Source organism: Quercus robur, chromosome 2 (assembly GCF_932294415.1).
Source record: "Quercus robur chromosome 2, dhQueRobu3.1, whole genome shotgun sequence".
Classification (NCBI taxonomy): Eukaryota; Viridiplantae; Streptophyta; class Magnoliopsida; order Fagales; family Fagaceae; genus Quercus; species Quercus robur.
The window spans coordinates 91020435-91038290 of NC_065535.1; the positions used below are offsets into that span (position 1 = coordinate 91020435).

At 35.4% G+C, this 17856-nt stretch overlaps 1 protein-coding gene and 1 long non-coding RNA gene across 2 annotated transcripts; one reads left to right on the forward strand and one right to left on the reverse strand.

Moving 5' to 3' along the window:
* The first annotated feature begins 810 nt into the window (after positions 1 to 810).
* On the forward strand, positions 811 to 3268 carry LOC126715769 (uncharacterized). The gene is made up of 3 exons (XR_007651917.1): positions 811 to 953; positions 1814 to 1864; positions 2698 to 3268. It is a non-coding gene; the product is annotated as an uncharacterized LOC126715769 (long non-coding RNA).
* Positions 3269 to 14047: 10779 nt separating this feature from the next.
* LOC126715770 (transcription factor MYB36) lies at positions 14048 to 15939 on the reverse strand. The gene is made up of 3 exons (XM_050416549.1): positions 15610 to 15939; positions 15266 to 15395; positions 14048 to 15042 (listed from the first exon to the last, which is right to left on the reverse strand). Exons 1-3 carry the CDS (start codon positions 15743 to 15745, stop codon positions 14232 to 14234), a joined length of 1077 nt encoding a protein of 358 aa, XP_050272506.1. The 5' UTR covers positions 15746 to 15939; the 3' UTR covers positions 14048 to 14231.
* Positions 15940 to 17856: the final 1917 nt, after the last annotated feature.

Sequence of the window (17856 nt, forward strand, 5' to 3'; positions counted from 1 at the left end):
AAATTTGTAATGACATGGCATAATTGTAAATAAATTGAAAATAGTGGACCCTATAAATTTGCCAAAACTCTTATATCTCTAAAATTTAAAAACTTATCTTTATCATAAAAAAATCTCAGGCTTCAATTTTGAAGCTTATACTTATCCTTTCCATCATTATCCCCAAAAAGAAATTACTTGTTTTTTTTTTTTTTTTTTTGAAAGAAAAAAAGAGTCTTATGCATATGATCATTGACCCAGTCCACTTGAAGCTGGAAAATTCGTGGAGCACCCTTGGGTGCATTAGGGCCATTCACGTCGTAGTACAATATTTTTATAAAGCACACAACTCGAATCAAGCAACTCTTAGACCCACAAATATGACCTAATCCAAGACTCCTGCCAACGCACCACGCCCCGAAAGCAAATTACTTATTATCTTCATGTCACTTCTTTAAATAAATAAATAAATATATATATATATATATATATATAAATTTTTTCTCGAAAGTAAAAAATGGTCTCCCAAATATTTTTTTTCTTTCAATATTTTGAAATCATTTTTTAAAGATGAGAGTCAAACATGTATATATAAAAAATTATAAAATGTGTTTATCACACAAACTGTTTTATACATCCAAAAAAACAACTCAACAAGTATCCAAAAGTTAGTTTCACATTCAATTTTAAAAAAAAATAAAAAAATAAAAAAATAAAAATAAAAAACTAGTTTCACATTGTTTTGAAAACAAAACAAATATCCAACTACAAACAAGCCCTATATAAATAAATAAATAAAATTGGGCTATTAAATGTTATTGGGCGTAAAAAACCCTAACTCATTTACTTATTGTCCCTTTCCTTTTCTCCGTCAAATTCTCTCAATTTCAACTGTGTGCCGCAAACCGCTTCTACCCTCCTCACAGGGACCCCTGCTTCTTTTCCTACCACTGGTCACGTTGGGCTCTATAGAGGTCAGTCTCTGAAGTTTTTATTTTTCATGACCACTTTTATATCTTCTCTCCTCTCTATTTTTATATATAGACATGGCCTAGTAGTAAACAGTTTAACTTTAATCACTTAGAGCAATTTTGGTGTGGCACAAGCACAACAAAGAATAAAAAGGCTAATAAGTAATAACATTTTTAGAGCAAGTGGAGTTAATCAACTATGAAAAGGCTAATCTTTTTAACCATGCTTGCTTTCTTTTTGTCTTAACCGCTCAATAAAAGAATCCTACTTTTCTAAGACTATTAATTAGTTCAAAAATGTGGCTTTAAGAAATGGCGTCAGTTCACACCGAAAACCCTTTTTTTATTCAGCCCAAAAAAAAAAAAAAAAAGGTACGGCTTTGACTAATTAGAGTCGCACTACACACACAAAAACTAGGACTTGGAGGCTGTTTGAGGCAAATTGGTTTGAAATAATAATGATAATTATTTCAGAATAACCATAATAATAGATATTGAATTATCCAAAAAAAAAAAAAAAATCATGGTAGTGAAAATTTAGGTGAAGTTGGTTAGGTGTTATAATATTGTTGTGAGAAATCTTGAGATATGATTGCGAAACTATTACTTAGTGGTTTCAATTAATGGGTCGCATTCCTAGAGGAATTGGGAAAAAAAGGAAAAGAGGAGGAACCAACTTAACAATGGAACTATAGGACCATGAGAAATACTGTATAATCTTGATCTTCATTATAATGGAAAAATCAGCACTGGGGTGCTTTAGTTAATAGCATAGTATTACTATTACGTTAGAGTAGTTGATGGTTGATACTATGATCTTTTGATGTGTATGTTGATATTCATTTGAAAACTCACCATTATAGGTTCTAGCTAGTGACTTTTGGAGCACACAGACACAGTGGAAAAGGCTTAAGGTAAGTGGGATTTACACGCTACACCCTTTTGCATTATCAATATTTGTTGGTAAACCCATTTGGATGTTCAATTTTAATATTTCTTGAATGTTTTTAACGCATTGGAAGTCTCTTTACATTTGTATTGTTGATATTCGTGACCCTTTTAATTCATCACTTTCTTATAACTATTGAGTTACTGTCTCTGTGAAATTAAATTGATCTTGTTTATGTACACCCTTAATAAAATCCCTTGCCATGAGATAATTTCAGTGACCCCTGCCCATGGGGGCGCAATACATAAGCCATGATTTGAATCATGTGTTTGATGTTGTGGATGTGGATGTTGGGAGTTAGGAATTGATGGAGGCTATTTATTTTTCAAGGACCCTACCCGGGGGGGCAAAACACCTGAGTAACTCTGTCCACGGAGGTAATACATGGTACTTCTTGAGGAAATTCTCATAGTTTAGGATTTCAAGTGTAATTTGAATAAGATTGCTTTTGCAAGGAATTATCTAAATTTCTTGTTTACTTATAAATCCTGTGGAGTTTAGAGCAATTGGTTACTTTGGAAATTAGACAATTTATCATGTGCTTTTATTTTGGAGACTGAATTTATTTGCTTTAGAGATTTTCTATTGCGGATAATTTATGGATTTCATGGATTGAAATTTTCAGGCGTTACATTTATGGATCCCGTCGGGCTCTAGACTAACTTTAGTTTACTTGTACTATACACATACTTGTCCAACTCTTATATTTCTTGTATTTCATTCATATGTCTTCCTATATAAAGGCACTCCCTTTACCATTTATTCGCTTAATCACAGTGCTTATCATTTTTTCCCCAGTTCATATATAGACCAGCAAGTGTCTCTCTACCTGATTCGCTCAAAAGAAGAAAAAAAAAACAATAATGGCAGAAGATCAGAAAAAAACAATGGCAGAAGAACCGGTATATAGAGCCGGATTAGCTATCGTGACAGAAAGCAGTGAGGGCAGGTCGAAAGAAGAAAACCAAAAAACTATAAGGGCAGAAGAACCGGTATATAGAACTGGATATGCTATCGTGACAGAAAGCAGTAAGGGCAATTCAAGCCAAAAATCTCTGAATGAATCGAGTAAGGTGGAGACTCCCAAAGACAAGTACAGTTGGACCCCCAAAGACAAGTACAGTTGGATGTTCAAGTAATTTTACCAAGCAGCATATAAGGCAGAAAAGTTCTTTGACAAAAATAGAGGATGGTCTAAATTTACAGCCTTATGTTTTTTAATGGTCTCTCTCTTGGGGATTAGATTGTAATGGATTTCATTTTACTTTGATTAATTTCTTAGCAGTATTTTGATGGATCTAACTAGTTGTGACTTTTTTGTTCGATGGATCTAAACCGTTTTATTTATTGGTATGAGACTTGTGGTTTATCATTTGTGCCTATATATATGTCATGCATAGCAGGAATTTTGACTATTGAATCGAAATCAGAAGAACTAAAGTGAAGTTTGTAGATTATCTTTACATTAAAACCTAGAACATCATCCCTTAAGACAATATGTTGTATGCAGTATAACTTGTCTCATTCTTTTTTAAAAGTTATCCTAACTTTTGAATGGAGTTGATGGTGTGCATTTTTGTTAGACTTAGAATTTCATCCTCTCTCCTCTTTGTTTATTTGTTTCTTAAAAAAACTGAATTTTTTTTAGTAATTTTTTTTTTTTTTGAGAATCCAAAGTGTCCAAACTTGAGATTATATGACTAGTACTAGAATTTAGAGTGAACTTTATATATATAATTCAATAGTTAAAGGGAGACAAAGCAAGTGTCAATTAGTTGAAGTGTTGAACTTCTACTTTATTATCTTTTGTAGTCCAAGGCACTTGAAAGGATTTTAAATTAGTACAATAATATGGACAACAATTTATTCTTCCTTTTTTTTTTAACAATTCTAAATTTTGATTAGACCAACATCACTTTCACAAGATTTTAACACAAACATCATCACTTTATTAGTACTAATTAACATACCCCTCATTAGTATTAAAAAAGATTGTGAAGATTAATGTTTTCTTAGTGTCCTTTTGGGAACCGCTAATTTGGTTGAAATTGAAATTTTTTTGTTGAAAGTACGGTAAATAAAGGTAAAAGTTAGCTGAATAGTACAATGAGACTCATATATAGTATCAAAAAGTGCAGTGAGACTCATGAATAGTAGTAAAAATAAACTGAAAGTGTAGATGAGCTGAAAAATTCAGTTTATCCCAAACGCATACTTGGACTAGTTATTTATTTTATGAATTTAAGTTGGCCACTGACTCATGGAGGATCTCTCTCATAGAGCTGGTATCTCATGCGCCTGGCGCATGAGAGATTTTTCCCTCTCTCATAATATAGTGGACCGCAAATGTGTTGGATTGAAGGGTTGATGGATAATTTTGGTATGGTTAATTTTTGTTATAGAGGAACTCTTCTATAGTTGGTCACAGAAAAGAATGCTTCACTTATTTCCAAAGGCTGCTATAAAGAATTATCTGATTTTGGGTTTGGATCACTCTCCCATTATATTTCATTCTATAGGAGAACAGGGAGGTTTTCCTAAATGAAATATTTGGGCTAATGCCTGTCTATTGGTCTCCTTGCCACTATGCTATTAAGATAAGAACTTTTAAGGCTGAAATTAAGAAATGGAATTGGGAAACATTGTATCTATACCTGAGAGAATTAAGTCTATCAAGCTTAAAATTGGAGAAGTGCAACCGCAGCCTCTCTTCGAAGCTAATGTTAATTTGGAAGTGACTCTGTGTTGAGTTGCAGGTTTTGTAAATAATAATAATAATAATAATAAATTGTCCCAATACTAATTGAAATTTTAAACGTGAAGTGGGCTTATCCATTAAAATCTCTGGGAAGCCATGGGACTCTTTGACCGCAAAATTCTCACATATATTCAAATCCATTCAATTCAAGCTTAATCAGTTCCATGAACCGTGGAACTGAGAAATTCAAAAGTTGTTAGGAAGATTGAGTCTATCTAAATCCCCGAACTTATCATATTCTACATGGCATATATATAGACCAGCAAGTGACTCTCAACCTCACACACTCAAAAGGAAGGAGAAAAAACAATGGCAGAACATAGAATTGGGTATATTGGGGTCGTGACACCAACCAGTAAGGACAGTTCAAGCAAAAGAATGGTGAATGAATCGAGCGAAATGCAGAGTTCATCGCGTATGATCTACAAAGACAACTACAGTGGCTGTTCAAGTAAGTTTACAGAGCAGCATAAGGCTGAAGAGTTTGTGGACAAACATAGTGGAAGGTTGGGGTACAAAGAAGAGCTCAAGTACACTTCCACTAACAAGGTTAATGACAAGGTTCAAGGTTATACCACTGAGTACGAGACCCAAGTCAAGTTTAAGAAGACTGTTTACCCCAACAAGAGTACCTCAAAGTACAACAATAAAGGGATTGACTATCACTAGATTTCCTTATTTTCTTGGCTTTCTAGATCTACAGCTCTCTTGCTAAGTTTGTTAGTTTGTTTTTGTTTTTGTTTTTTTTTGAAAGAGTTCTGAGACTCTTTAGAGAGAAATTCTAGAAGAAGAAAGAATAGAGAAACTGATTTTCATTATATGAATAGATTACATCAGATGCCCAATATATAGGGTCAGTAACCATAACAGATTTGGAACTAACCATAACAGATTTGGAACTAACTATTCTAACAGAATACATACACGTGGACTGTATTACAACTAATCTTATACTTAAACTTGTGGTGCTAAACTACATACAGTATTACAATAGTATTGCTAAACTACAAGTCGTTTGTGCTCTGTTTTATATCTCTGTTGACAGAGTCACCTTCATCCTTTACATCCCCCCTCAAACGAAGGGGAGGAGTCCCTATGAGTTTGTAGGACAAAGCATGAAACCGAGGAGATGGCAAACCTTTAGTGAATAAATCAGCCAGCTGATCCAAGGTAGAGATGTACTTGAGAACCATATCCCTATTCAACACCTTTTCTCGAACAAAATGATAATCAACCTCTATATGTTTGGTGCGAGCATGAAAGATAGGATTTGAGGCCAAGGCAAGAGCTGAAACGTTATCACACCATAAAATAGGAGGATGATGCAAATAAACCCCTAAGTCCTTGAGAAGCATACGCAACCAATATAACTCAGCTGTTGTATGAGCAAGAGACCTGTACTCAGCTTCAGTGGAAGACTGAGACACAACAGTCTGCTTCTTAGCGGACCAAGTGATGGGAGAATTGCCTAAGAAGACAACCATACCCGTAATGGACCTCCTATCAATAGGATCTCCTGCCCAATCAGCATCACAATAAGCTGAAAGGGTGAGAGAACCAGGCCTAAAGTAAATCCCTTTGTGCAATGTACCCATCAAGTATCTCAAGATCCGTTTAGCAGCAACAAGATGAAGTTGAGAAGGCTTGCTCATGAATTGACAAACCTTCTGGACAGCATAGCACAAGTCAGGCCTAGTGAATGTCAAGTATTGTAAAGCACCAACAAGACTCCTATAGGCTGTTGGATCAGAGAGAAGAGGACTAACAGCAAGAGTAGAAGACTGAGAAGAGGCACACGGATTAGAACAAGGCTTACAATCCATCATATGAAATCTAGACAGCAAATCTTTGGCATATTTGGATTGATGTACAAAAATACCATCACCAGTATATTCAATCTGCAGCCCCAAGAAATAGTGCAAAGGACCTAAATCCTTGAGAGCAAATGAAACCCCAAGCTGAGTAATAATATCAGCAACAAGCACCTTATCACTGCCAGTAATGATGATGTCATCTACATACAAAAGCAAGTAAACAACCTGCTGTGAATGGATGAGAATGAACAAGTTACTGTCTGCACAAGAAGCATGAAAACCCAAATGGAAGAGCTGAGTTGTAAAGCTGTCAAACCAAGCTCTAGGGACCTGCTTCAGACCATAGATTGCTTTGTGCAAGAGACAAACATGATGAGGCTTGGAGATATCCTTGTAACCAGGGGGCTGACTCATATAAACCTCCTCTTGCAACACCCCATGAAGAAAAGCATTAGAGACATCTAATTGCCTTAGAGACCAACCAAATTGAACAGCCAAGGCAAGTATAATCCTCACAGTTGTAGGCTTAACCACTGGACTAAAAGTTTCTGCATAATCTAGACCATATTGTTGTAAGTAACCCTCAGCAACAAGCCTAGCCTTGAACCTAGCAATAGAACCATCACTATTTCTCTTAACTTTGTACACCCACTTACACCCCACAACATTTTTATCAGGTGGTAAAGCAACCAAGGACCATGTATGCTGCTGTTGCAAACTAGTAAACTCAGAATCCATAGCTTTAACCCAATGAGGATACTTAGAAGCAATAGAATAGGAAGGGGGCTCAGTGCAACTGTAATCAGTCTGAACAGCAAACACCTTAGGCTTGGAAATACCATTTTTGGACCTGGTAAGCATAGGATGGGCATTTGTATTCACAGGGACAAGTGTAGGGACAGAAATAGAAAGACTAGGAGCAGTAGGGGAAACAGGTAGACTAGACTCAAGAGAAACAGCAGAGGAAGACACAGGTAATACAGAAACAGGACAAGGATTTGGAGATGGAATAGAAGAAGAAGACTCAGAACAAGAAGTAGACTCAGCTAAACCAGAAGCAGCAGAAGAAATGGGACTGGACTGAGTAATACTCAAGGAAGAAAGTGGAATGAAAGAAAACCACACATCAGAGGAAAAAGAAGTAGGTGAAGAGGCAGGGGAATCAGCACTAGAGGTAGGAAAACTAGGAAAAACGGATTCATCAAAGACACAATGACAGGAAATGTAAATTTTACCAGTGATAACATCCAAGCAGATATAACCTTTGTACTGAGGAGGATAACCAAGAAAAATACATTGCTTAGATTTAGGATCAAACTTATGAGAGGCATAGGGTCTCAACAAAGGGTAACATGCACAACCAAAGGTTCTTAAAGCATGAAGGGAAGGTGTGTGACCAAACAATTTCTCCCAAGGAGAGACAAATTGCAAAACAGAAGTTGGAAGTCTATTAATTAGGTACACAGCAGTACTAAATGCATAAGACCAATAGGAAGTAGATAGATTGGAATGGTGAAGCATGGATAAAGCACTTTCCACAATGTGTCTGTGCTTCCTCTCAGCAACACCATTCTGTTGAGGAGAGTAAGGACAGGAAAATTGATGGAGAATACCATGTTCTAAGCAAAAAGATTTAAATTTGGCATTAACAAACTCACCCCCACCATCTGATCTTAGTGTTTTGATTTTGGCAGAAAATTGGGTCTCAACCAATGAATAGAAATGTAGGAAAACTTGAAACACATCAGACTTCCTTTCCAACAAGAAAAGCCAAGTGAAACGAGTAAAATCATCAACAAAAATCACATAAAATCTATGATCAAGAACAGAAGTCACAGGGGTAGGACCCCATACATCAGAGTGCACTAATTGAAAAGGATAGTCAGTATTTGATACATGAGTAGGAAAAGGAGTCTTGTGCATTTTGGCACTTATACAAGAAGTACACTTAGAACAAATGTCACTAACACAGGACACTTTGACTGAAGGAAAAGAAGACATAGCAGAATTTAAAACCTTAGCACATGGGTGACCAAGTCTATTATGCCAGAGTAAAGACTGTGGAGACTGTGCAGCAAAACCACTAGAAGTTGAATGAGAAGGAGATGAGGAAGGCAGAGTGGAAGAGGGTATAGGATAAACTCCATCCTTACTCAGCCCTCTGTAAAGAACCTTCCCCGTAGGTAAATCCTGAATTGAGAACTGATATGCATCAAAATAACAAAATGCATTATTTTGAAGACATAGTTTGTGAACAGATAGTAAGTTGGAAGCAATTCTAGGAACTCTAAGAATATTATGTAAGTAGAAATTATGAGAGGAAGTGATGAGCTTACCATTGCCAATGTGTGTTACTAGTAAATCTTGCCCATTGCCAACTGTTACAGACTCACCAGTTGCAGGTTGCTGAGCAAGGGAAAGTTGAGATAAATCTGGTGTGATGTGATCAGAGGCACCAGTGTCAGTCAACCAATTTTGATTCTGAGTAGCACCTGAAGTGGCAGCCATCGATCTTGCAGCCATGGAAGCAAGCTTAGCTGGAGCATGCCTACCTTGATAAGCAAAATTCATTCTGTGATAACAGTCCAAAGCAGAATGGCCATTCTTGCCACAAATCTGACAAGCAACTTTCTGACCTTGAAAGGAAGGCTTGTTCTGTGTAAATAATTGAGATTCCACTGGATTATTAGTGTTCTGAAATTGACCACTACCACTACCAGGAAACTGAAACTGATTGTGATAGAATTGACCACCACCAGAAAAGTGATTTCCACCACCTCTTCCATTTCCACGGCCTCTGTTATTCCCAACCTTGCCTCTTCCTCTTGCAAAGTTTTGATTGAATTGATTGACTGCCATAGCAAATGATGCAGAATCTCTAAAAACCGAATGATTAGACCTTTTCTTAATTGACCTCTCTTCAGCATTTAAGAGTGTATTCAACTCTTCAATAGTGAGAACATCATTTCTGGTTCTGATTGCAGAACAAAATGCATCATACTCTGGAGGCAGAGCTTCAAGAGCTAGATGAATTAACTCTTCCTCATCAACACAGACTGCTACAGCTCCAAGTTTATCTCTAACCTCCTTGATTCTTTAAAAGAAAGAATCCATTGACTCTGAACCCTTCTTGAGACTCATTAGCTCATCCCTCAAACTGAGCACATGAGATCGTGATACTGATGCAAACCTTTTCTCAAGCACCTTCCAGACACCTCTTCCAGACTTTTGACCCACAGTAAGAGCCAAAACTGACGGAGAAAGAGTTGAATTAAGAAAGGTGAACAAAGCTTGCTCACGACTCCTCCATTGGAAGTACTCTGGATTAGCCACAGTTGTAAAATTACCTGAGCTATCCTTGAGAAATGGATCCGGAGCTTGATCATCATCATTGATGAAATTGATCATTGAATATGCTACCAAGATCACTTCAATCTGATGTCTCCACACCATGTAGTTGTTGTAATCAAGCTTTACAGTAGCCATACTTGCCATATTTGACAGTAGCAGCAACGAAGGATTGACACCATGAGTGATTGAAGAACTTGTGGTTGATCCTGTTGTTGCAGAGGATGAAGACGATGAAGAATTTGTAGAAGACGCCATTGTTGGCTCTGATACCATGAAAGAGTTCTGAGACTCTTTAGAGAGAAATTCTAGAAGAAGAAAGAATAGAGAAACTGATTTTCATTATATGAATAGATTACATCAGATGCCCAATATATAGGGTCAGTAACCATAACAGATTTGGAACTAACCATAACAGATTTGGAACTAACTATTCTAACAGAATACATACACGTGGACTGTATTACAACTAATCTTATACTTAAACTTGTGGTGCTAAACTACATACAGTATTACAATAGTATTGCTAAACTACAAGTCGTTTGTGCTCTGTTTTATATCTCTGTTGACAGAGTCACCATCATCCTTTACATTTTTTTTTTTTTTTGTGTGTGTGTGTGTGTTCACTTTCTAATGGGGATTGGCATGTAATGGATTTTTATTTTACATAGAGAATAATGTCAAAGCAGCATTTTGATGGATCTAACTTCTTGTGAATTTGGCTTTTGTGTGGATTGCTTATGAATTGCCCTTTTTTTTTTTTTTAACACAATAGTGGGTGATAATTATCTAATATATGAGATAAATATTTGGTGATATAATCTAAACCATTTTGTAGATTGGATTGATATTCATTATGTATTATCATTTTTGCCTATATATTTCAAGTATGGCTAGAATTTTGACTATTGAAACCAAAACGGAAAAATTAAAATCATGATCCATATTTTGAAAAGAAACCTCAGAACTTGAGTTGACATACTACATAACATAATAGTATATTACGATAGATGCAGCTCAAGGTACTTTAAAGTGTTTTAGTTTACTCTGATCATTGAGAAAAAAAAAAATTTCACAATTGCATGTGCAGATTGTAAATTGCAAGTAGACCAAATTCACTTTTATAAGTACCCATCATTTCTTTTTTCTTTTTTTTTTAAGTGGCACCACTCAGTACTCAGTACAGTAGTTGGGTAGCTTGGGCTTGAATTCAATTAGGAAGGCAGGGGGCTTGTGCTTTTATTGGAGGAATGGTATGGACGTACGAGCCCATTCAAGCTTAGTGAATTTTTTTTCCTGATCCAGCCCACACGTGTTAACAAAAGCTCAAAAAGACTTACAAGTGCTTGATTCAAACTTAATCGACACAAGCTCATGATTTGTGATCGATCCATTAGATTGCAAGGGTATATTTTAATTTAAATAAATAAATAAATAAAAAAAAGAAGAAGAAGAAGCTAGAGGGGTGTACTAGCAGAAATTAAAGGAATCCTTCCAATACTATGGAAGCTTTCTTAGGAAACAATAACATAGTATTCTCCGAGCAATTACTCAAATATCATCAAATCGTGCTTTAGTCCATCATTATTATTGGAAGGTTGGGGTATATTTTCGATCAACGTAGGTCAATTCAGTTCAATTGGTCTAGTTCGGTCTACTGCGGTCTAGTTCGGTTTATTCACTTTATTTTTTTTCATCTGGTCCACTATGGTCCATTCAGTCTATTCGGTCCACTTCATTCCAATCTTTCTATTTCAGTCCACTTTAGTCCATTTGGTCCACTTCAATTCACTTGTTCCATTTCTATCCACTTTGGTCCATTTGGACATCCGGTTCACTTTGATTCATTTGGTCCAATTCAGTCCACTCCAGTCCATTGGTCCACTTCAGTCCATTAGGTTCACTTGAGTGATACATTGAGAGAAGAGATTTGTGTAGAAAGAAAATAAAATTAAACTTTTTTTATGTTATTAAAATCTTGTATTTTTTTTTCTAATATAAATGATAAATTTACTAATATCTACGACTAATATATATATATATATATTGCTATTTTTAAAATTTTTTTTTTTTAAAATCTAACTAGTGCTCATTAATGTAATTGTACCCGGTAGATGCTACATTAAAAACAAGATATTATTTCCTAAGTACACTTTTATTTTTAAAATTCTATTGTACAATGGCTTAAGGAAGATTTGAAATCTAATCAATCAAAATATATATATATATATATATAACAGAGATCTCATGTGGGAAAGTATAAGATTCTGTCAAGTGCCGCATTCTATACAAAGAAAATTAAAATATTTTTAAGTGTCACATCAGAGATAAGAATAAATTAAATATTAACTTATGGGGGTAACAGACCGAGGAGCCCATACCAATATACATGTTGGGCCAACGGCCCAGTCCAAGGAAGAATCCCTCCTCGGCCATGGGAAGAACCCTTCCTCGACCAGGTATGGCCGAGGACAAAGGGAACGACCTATCACTGAGAATGGCACCCCGGGTCATTCCATGGAATAGGAAAAGTACTAAAACAGAAAAGGACAATGGAAAGAATGGAAATATCTAAGGGAAAACTGACATTATTGTATTCAATACTCTGTACCTGACAAAGCCACACTTTTCTGCCATTATAACCACTCCCAACAACTTTGGGGAGGGGCTGATGGGACAAGTATCAGCACTATGAATCTAAATTGGGAGGAAAGAAATTAGTATAAAAGGGGGTGATACGAGGCAATCAGGGGGGCGGGAACCACTACCACTCACCATATACTAGAAGAAGCTCATCGGATCGTGCCGAGGACCAACCTTCTAAGATAAACTTAGTTCATCTTTGCTTAACTGTCATGAACACCATATTAACTATTACCCGTGCACTAAGGCCTAATTCTTCGACCCACTCTCTACAAATTTATTGTACCGGGTTCATAGGTCCAAGATCCCATACATCTTGGACTTGGACTGCAAAACGTGACCCTACATAACTTTTTATTTCATTTGTTCAATATTTCAAAACTTTTCTAATTAACAAATAAATATTCTTTGTATCCTTTTGTTCAATGTTTCTAGATTTTTCATTTCTCACACATACACACAAAACTCTTTGCATTTTAATTCACTATTTTCACCTTTTGCACTTCTATTCTTTTATATATACCTACTCATAGCCCTTCATGTCATCTCATATCAAATACACACAAATAAAAAACAATATCATTTACCTTCAATCTTTTGACGACACTTACCTAGCTACAACCAAGGAATGGGGGCTTGTATTTTATATTGAATGACAACGGTAATTACGATTTTAATGTTAAGATCAGACATTGTGGATTTCTGGGTTTTGTAAATGATGTGATTGATTGTGGGTGTTTGGAATATGTATTTTATTTTATAATTAAGAACAAAGAGAAAGATACATTCTATATCAACTTTTATTCTATAACATTCCTCCAAAGTTTTTTTTTATTTTTTAATTTCTCGTTACTTCAATTGAATAATTATAATGGATATGTGTGTGCAATTTACAATTATTGTTTTTTATGATGAACTCATTTATAATAAATTTCTATAACAATTATGCTATAATACATGTACAACATTCTCCAAAATCATCTTACATAAAATATTACAACATTATCCGTGTATCGGGTAACTTAGTAGTTCATAATATCAGAAATCAGATAAGTTATTTCATTGAAGTACGAGACTCTTGGTCAAGTTGTGCATTTGATCATTGTATAAAAATTTTAATTTACAATTCTAAAAGTGCACTTGCTACACTTGGACCTTCATATTTAACATTTAGGTCCTTAAACATCTTCAAACTAAAATGTAATCTGAGATGTGATCTCCAGTATTATTTTTTCCAAAGGGTATCTTGTACCTTATTTATGTTTTGTTCTTATGTTTATTTTTATAGTTTTTGTTAACAAAGTGAGGGGAGAGGGATAGTAGTAGTTGAAGGTGTTCAAGGCTTCAAGCTTACAAGGAAACTTATATCTAAATTTTCGGTATTACCGTTTACCATCAATTATAGCTTGCGCGCAACACCCTATTGCATGGAAATCAGAATGAAATGTGGACGCATTTTATTTCTTCATAATTAATAAAACACCATTGATATTTTTTATAAGCACATGTAGCCATAATCCATATGAATTTTTAATGATTGGGATTTCTGAGGAGCAAATGGAGCTTTAAGTTGGAGAATCAGAAGTATATAACAAGCAACTTTCATTAATTAGCTAGTGCCACAGCACAGTTTATAATTGGCAAGACATTGAGAAGGACATCAACATTATTATGCACACAATTTACAAAATGTGTTATCAGATTCTCCTGTCTTTCATGGTTTTATGATCATCACAAACCATAACTAGCCCCCCTTGCTATGTTTCACACTACAGATTGTAACCTAGTTCATACTCTTGAAATATCTGCTGAGGGCGAAGAACAGAAGTGGATTCCCAAGCGTTTAAGGATGCTGATCTTGCGTCGAAGTCATTCGTCGACCACCAAAGCACGCCATCCTTTGAAACATTCATTTCTTTGAAACAATCAAATTCAGCCATCTGATCTTCCTGTGGTACGAAATCCACGGTTTTGGTATTAAGAAAGTTATCTATTTCAGCTTGAAACAACGAAGCTTGAATTCCTGCATTAGACTGTTCTATACCTTTTGCTTTCGGAACATGAGTGGAGTCCATTGAGTTGTTCTCATTGATGAAGGCAACTGAGTTGTCTGAGGATGATATACCATGTAAAGACTTCAATTCATTTACTTTAGCAGCAGTTGGTGATTCATAAAAGCCAACCTTTTGTCCTTGCACAGGTTGAGGACTAGGCAAGGCATGTTCCATGAGAGGGGTATTAGGAAACTCATTTAAAGATTGCAGGTTTTGGATCATTTTTTCTTGCAAGGGATGCAACTTTGGCCACAGAGCAGGATTGTTGTAGAAAGAGAGAGGGTTTTGAAGGCTTTGAAGTTGCATATGAAGTTGAAGTCTTTCAAAAGCCGAGCTGCTTAATCCTGGTGAATATGAATCATCTTCTTGGCCATTTGCATCTTTAGTCTCACCGCCCATGGATGACATATTATTCATGTTAGACTGTTTGCGCCTTCCGAGTAATTTCTTCTTCAATCTAGTGTTCCAGTAGTTCTTGATGTCATTATCTGTCCTTCCAGGCAGTTGGGCTGCAATAATGGACCACCTAAAGGTAGATTGAAATCAAAATGAGTTTATTCTCTAAGACTATCAAGCAAAACAAGAGTAATAACTTAAGAAATTAACCCTACAGATCATGGAGATTTAAATTTATAAGATGGAGGAGTTATTCCAGGCCAAAACATCATGGACAAAGAAAAAGGACAAGCACTTCATGGTCAATTTTATAGAAAACCTAGAGAGAGAGAGAGAGAGAGAGAGAAATTAACCTGCTGCCAATACTAATATAGAGGCTGCAGATGATGTTGTCTTCTTCTTCAGAGAATCCACCATGCTTGATGTTGGGCCTCAAGTAATTCAACCATCTCAGTCTGCAACTCTTTCCACATCTCTTAAGTCCTGTGAATTTCACCAAAAGGTCAAAACTTATCATTCTTTAGAATATGAAACCCTTTTTTTATTATTCAACTGTTACAACAAGTGGAAGAGGGGGATTGAATCCTGATTTATCTTATAAAAGAAGACTAGGAAATACCACTGAACCATAAAGCTCTTCTTAGAACATGAACCTTTGAGACCTCAAGAAAATATTTGTTTGAATGAGATAACATACCAACTTTTTGAGGAAGAGCAATCCAGTTGCCTCCAGTTCCATGCTGATCAATATAGGCTTTGAGCTTAGCATCTTCTTCAGGAGACCATGGTCCTTTCTTCACGTTTGCCTTGTCACAACATGGAGCTCGACCCATCTTTTTCTCTCTTCAAGGATAGATATGAACAAATTAAAGCTGTCTGAGATTGTTGAGAAAAAAGCTGAGTAGGAGGACCAAGATTTATAGGTAGGAAAGATGGGTATGTGATGTGATGCTTATTAGTTATTAGGACTAAAAAGTCTTACACCTCACCCTCTCTCCCTCCTCACTATTCAACCCTATTTCTCTCTCCTCTAGGGTTTGTGCAATCTCTCTCTCTTCCTTTTTGGATTAGTTCGCTCATCCATATTTTATTATCCATGCAAGTAGACAAAGTATAACACAAATTTCTTCTCCTATTGCATATTAAATTGCACTGCTTTTTGGGGTCCAATTAGTTTATCATTTGAAACCCATTGCTGCAGGTATTTGATCGAAAGAAGGATCCATCCTTTCAGTTTGTCACTATTATCCTTGAAATGTTCCAAACCCAGCCGCCCTAGCTATTTAAACATTAATGGGTTAGACTATTAGAACTCAAAATTATTGTATGCAGGAAAATGCTCTAATTGGCTGCTATTTTCTATTTTATATGACGCATTTAGCTCTCTTTTTTGACAAGGCATATGAAATTTGTAGCAACTGTGAAAGTTGGAGTTGTAGCCTGTAGGAGCATAGGGCCGAATAATATGACTTTTGGATGCACTTTTTAGAACAATGGTTTACCGTGATTTTAGTTGGGTGCTTCTTGTAATGACAGATGCTTATGAAAATGTCTGCAATTAATAGAATCATATAAGGGGAGCCTGCCCACGTTGTATGTTTCCCTTCCCTTTTTTTCTTTTTCTTTTTTTCCATTTTTTGAATATATATAAGGGCACATGTTTGTGTCATTTGCTATAAGCAAGCACTATTTTAAGAGCTCAGAAAGTCTTTCCAATCTCAAGTACCAAGACACATGTAACATGCAACCCACCATTGCCACCAATTTTTTGTACCATTAGGATAGTTTAGCGTTTCCTTTACATATTTTCGAGGCACTTCTAAGTTCTGACCACAAAAATTAATAATAATAAAAATAGAAGAAGAAGAAGAAGATATAGAGAGGGAGAGAGAAGAGATGTGGGGGTTTAAAGAGTCTTCCCTAGCTTTTAAGAAACTTGTGACCATTTGAAAATTAATGATTATAAACTGATGAAATTGAATTACATGTAAATGGAAGTAGTAATAAATAAGCACACACTTTTTCTACCATGCAATGAAATTATTGTCAATGGAATCCAAGTAGTTTCAAAATGTACGATTTCCATGCCCAGGTACGCCAAAGGAGAAGAATTTTCTCAACTGGTGCATAGAAGTCCATGTTCACAACTAAACATTGAATTTACAAGTTGTCTTGCTGATCTCAGGTTTCATTTCAACTTGCTATGCACGGTATTCTTTTTTTCTTCTTTTTTTTCCTCTTGTGATTAAAGTAATTTTTTAAAGAATCGGTGATAGAGATTGCAAACTATATATGGGTACGTATTGCCGTACGTATTGCATGGGTTCTATAAAATTTCTTATTGTTTTGTGTGAATCAATCTTCAAATCTAAGTTCCTAGAAAACATACTCAAAGCAAGTGCCTTGATTTTTTTCTTTTTCTTTTTTTTCCTATATTGTTGCTAAGAAACTGAAATAAGATGATTCTCAAAAAAGAAAAAGAAAAAAAGAAATAAGATACTTCAAATTTTGTAAAATTATATAATAATATATTAATGAATTTATCACCGACATATATATCTCTAATTGTAATTTGGGTCGTCTTAAATACAATTTGAAGCGATTTTGTTATGTAATTAATTTTTGACAAAATTTTCATTAGTTGGCTGTTTATTGTGTTTTAATTTGTCTCTTTTGATCCATTACCCCCACCCCCCCCCCCCCCAAAAAAAAAAAACAATACACATAGTACCTACATTATTTCTTTGTAGCATTTATTATTTAACCTTACATTTTCCCTTTCTCCTTGTGTATATTATATATAAATATAAAATAAATATATATTACCCAAAACATAGCTGGATTTATTTTGATATAGTGACTAGTAAGTACATTCGACTCAAATATAGGCTCCTCTTTACACATAAAGTGTTTGGGAATTTAAGAGAAAAAAGATCTAAGCTAC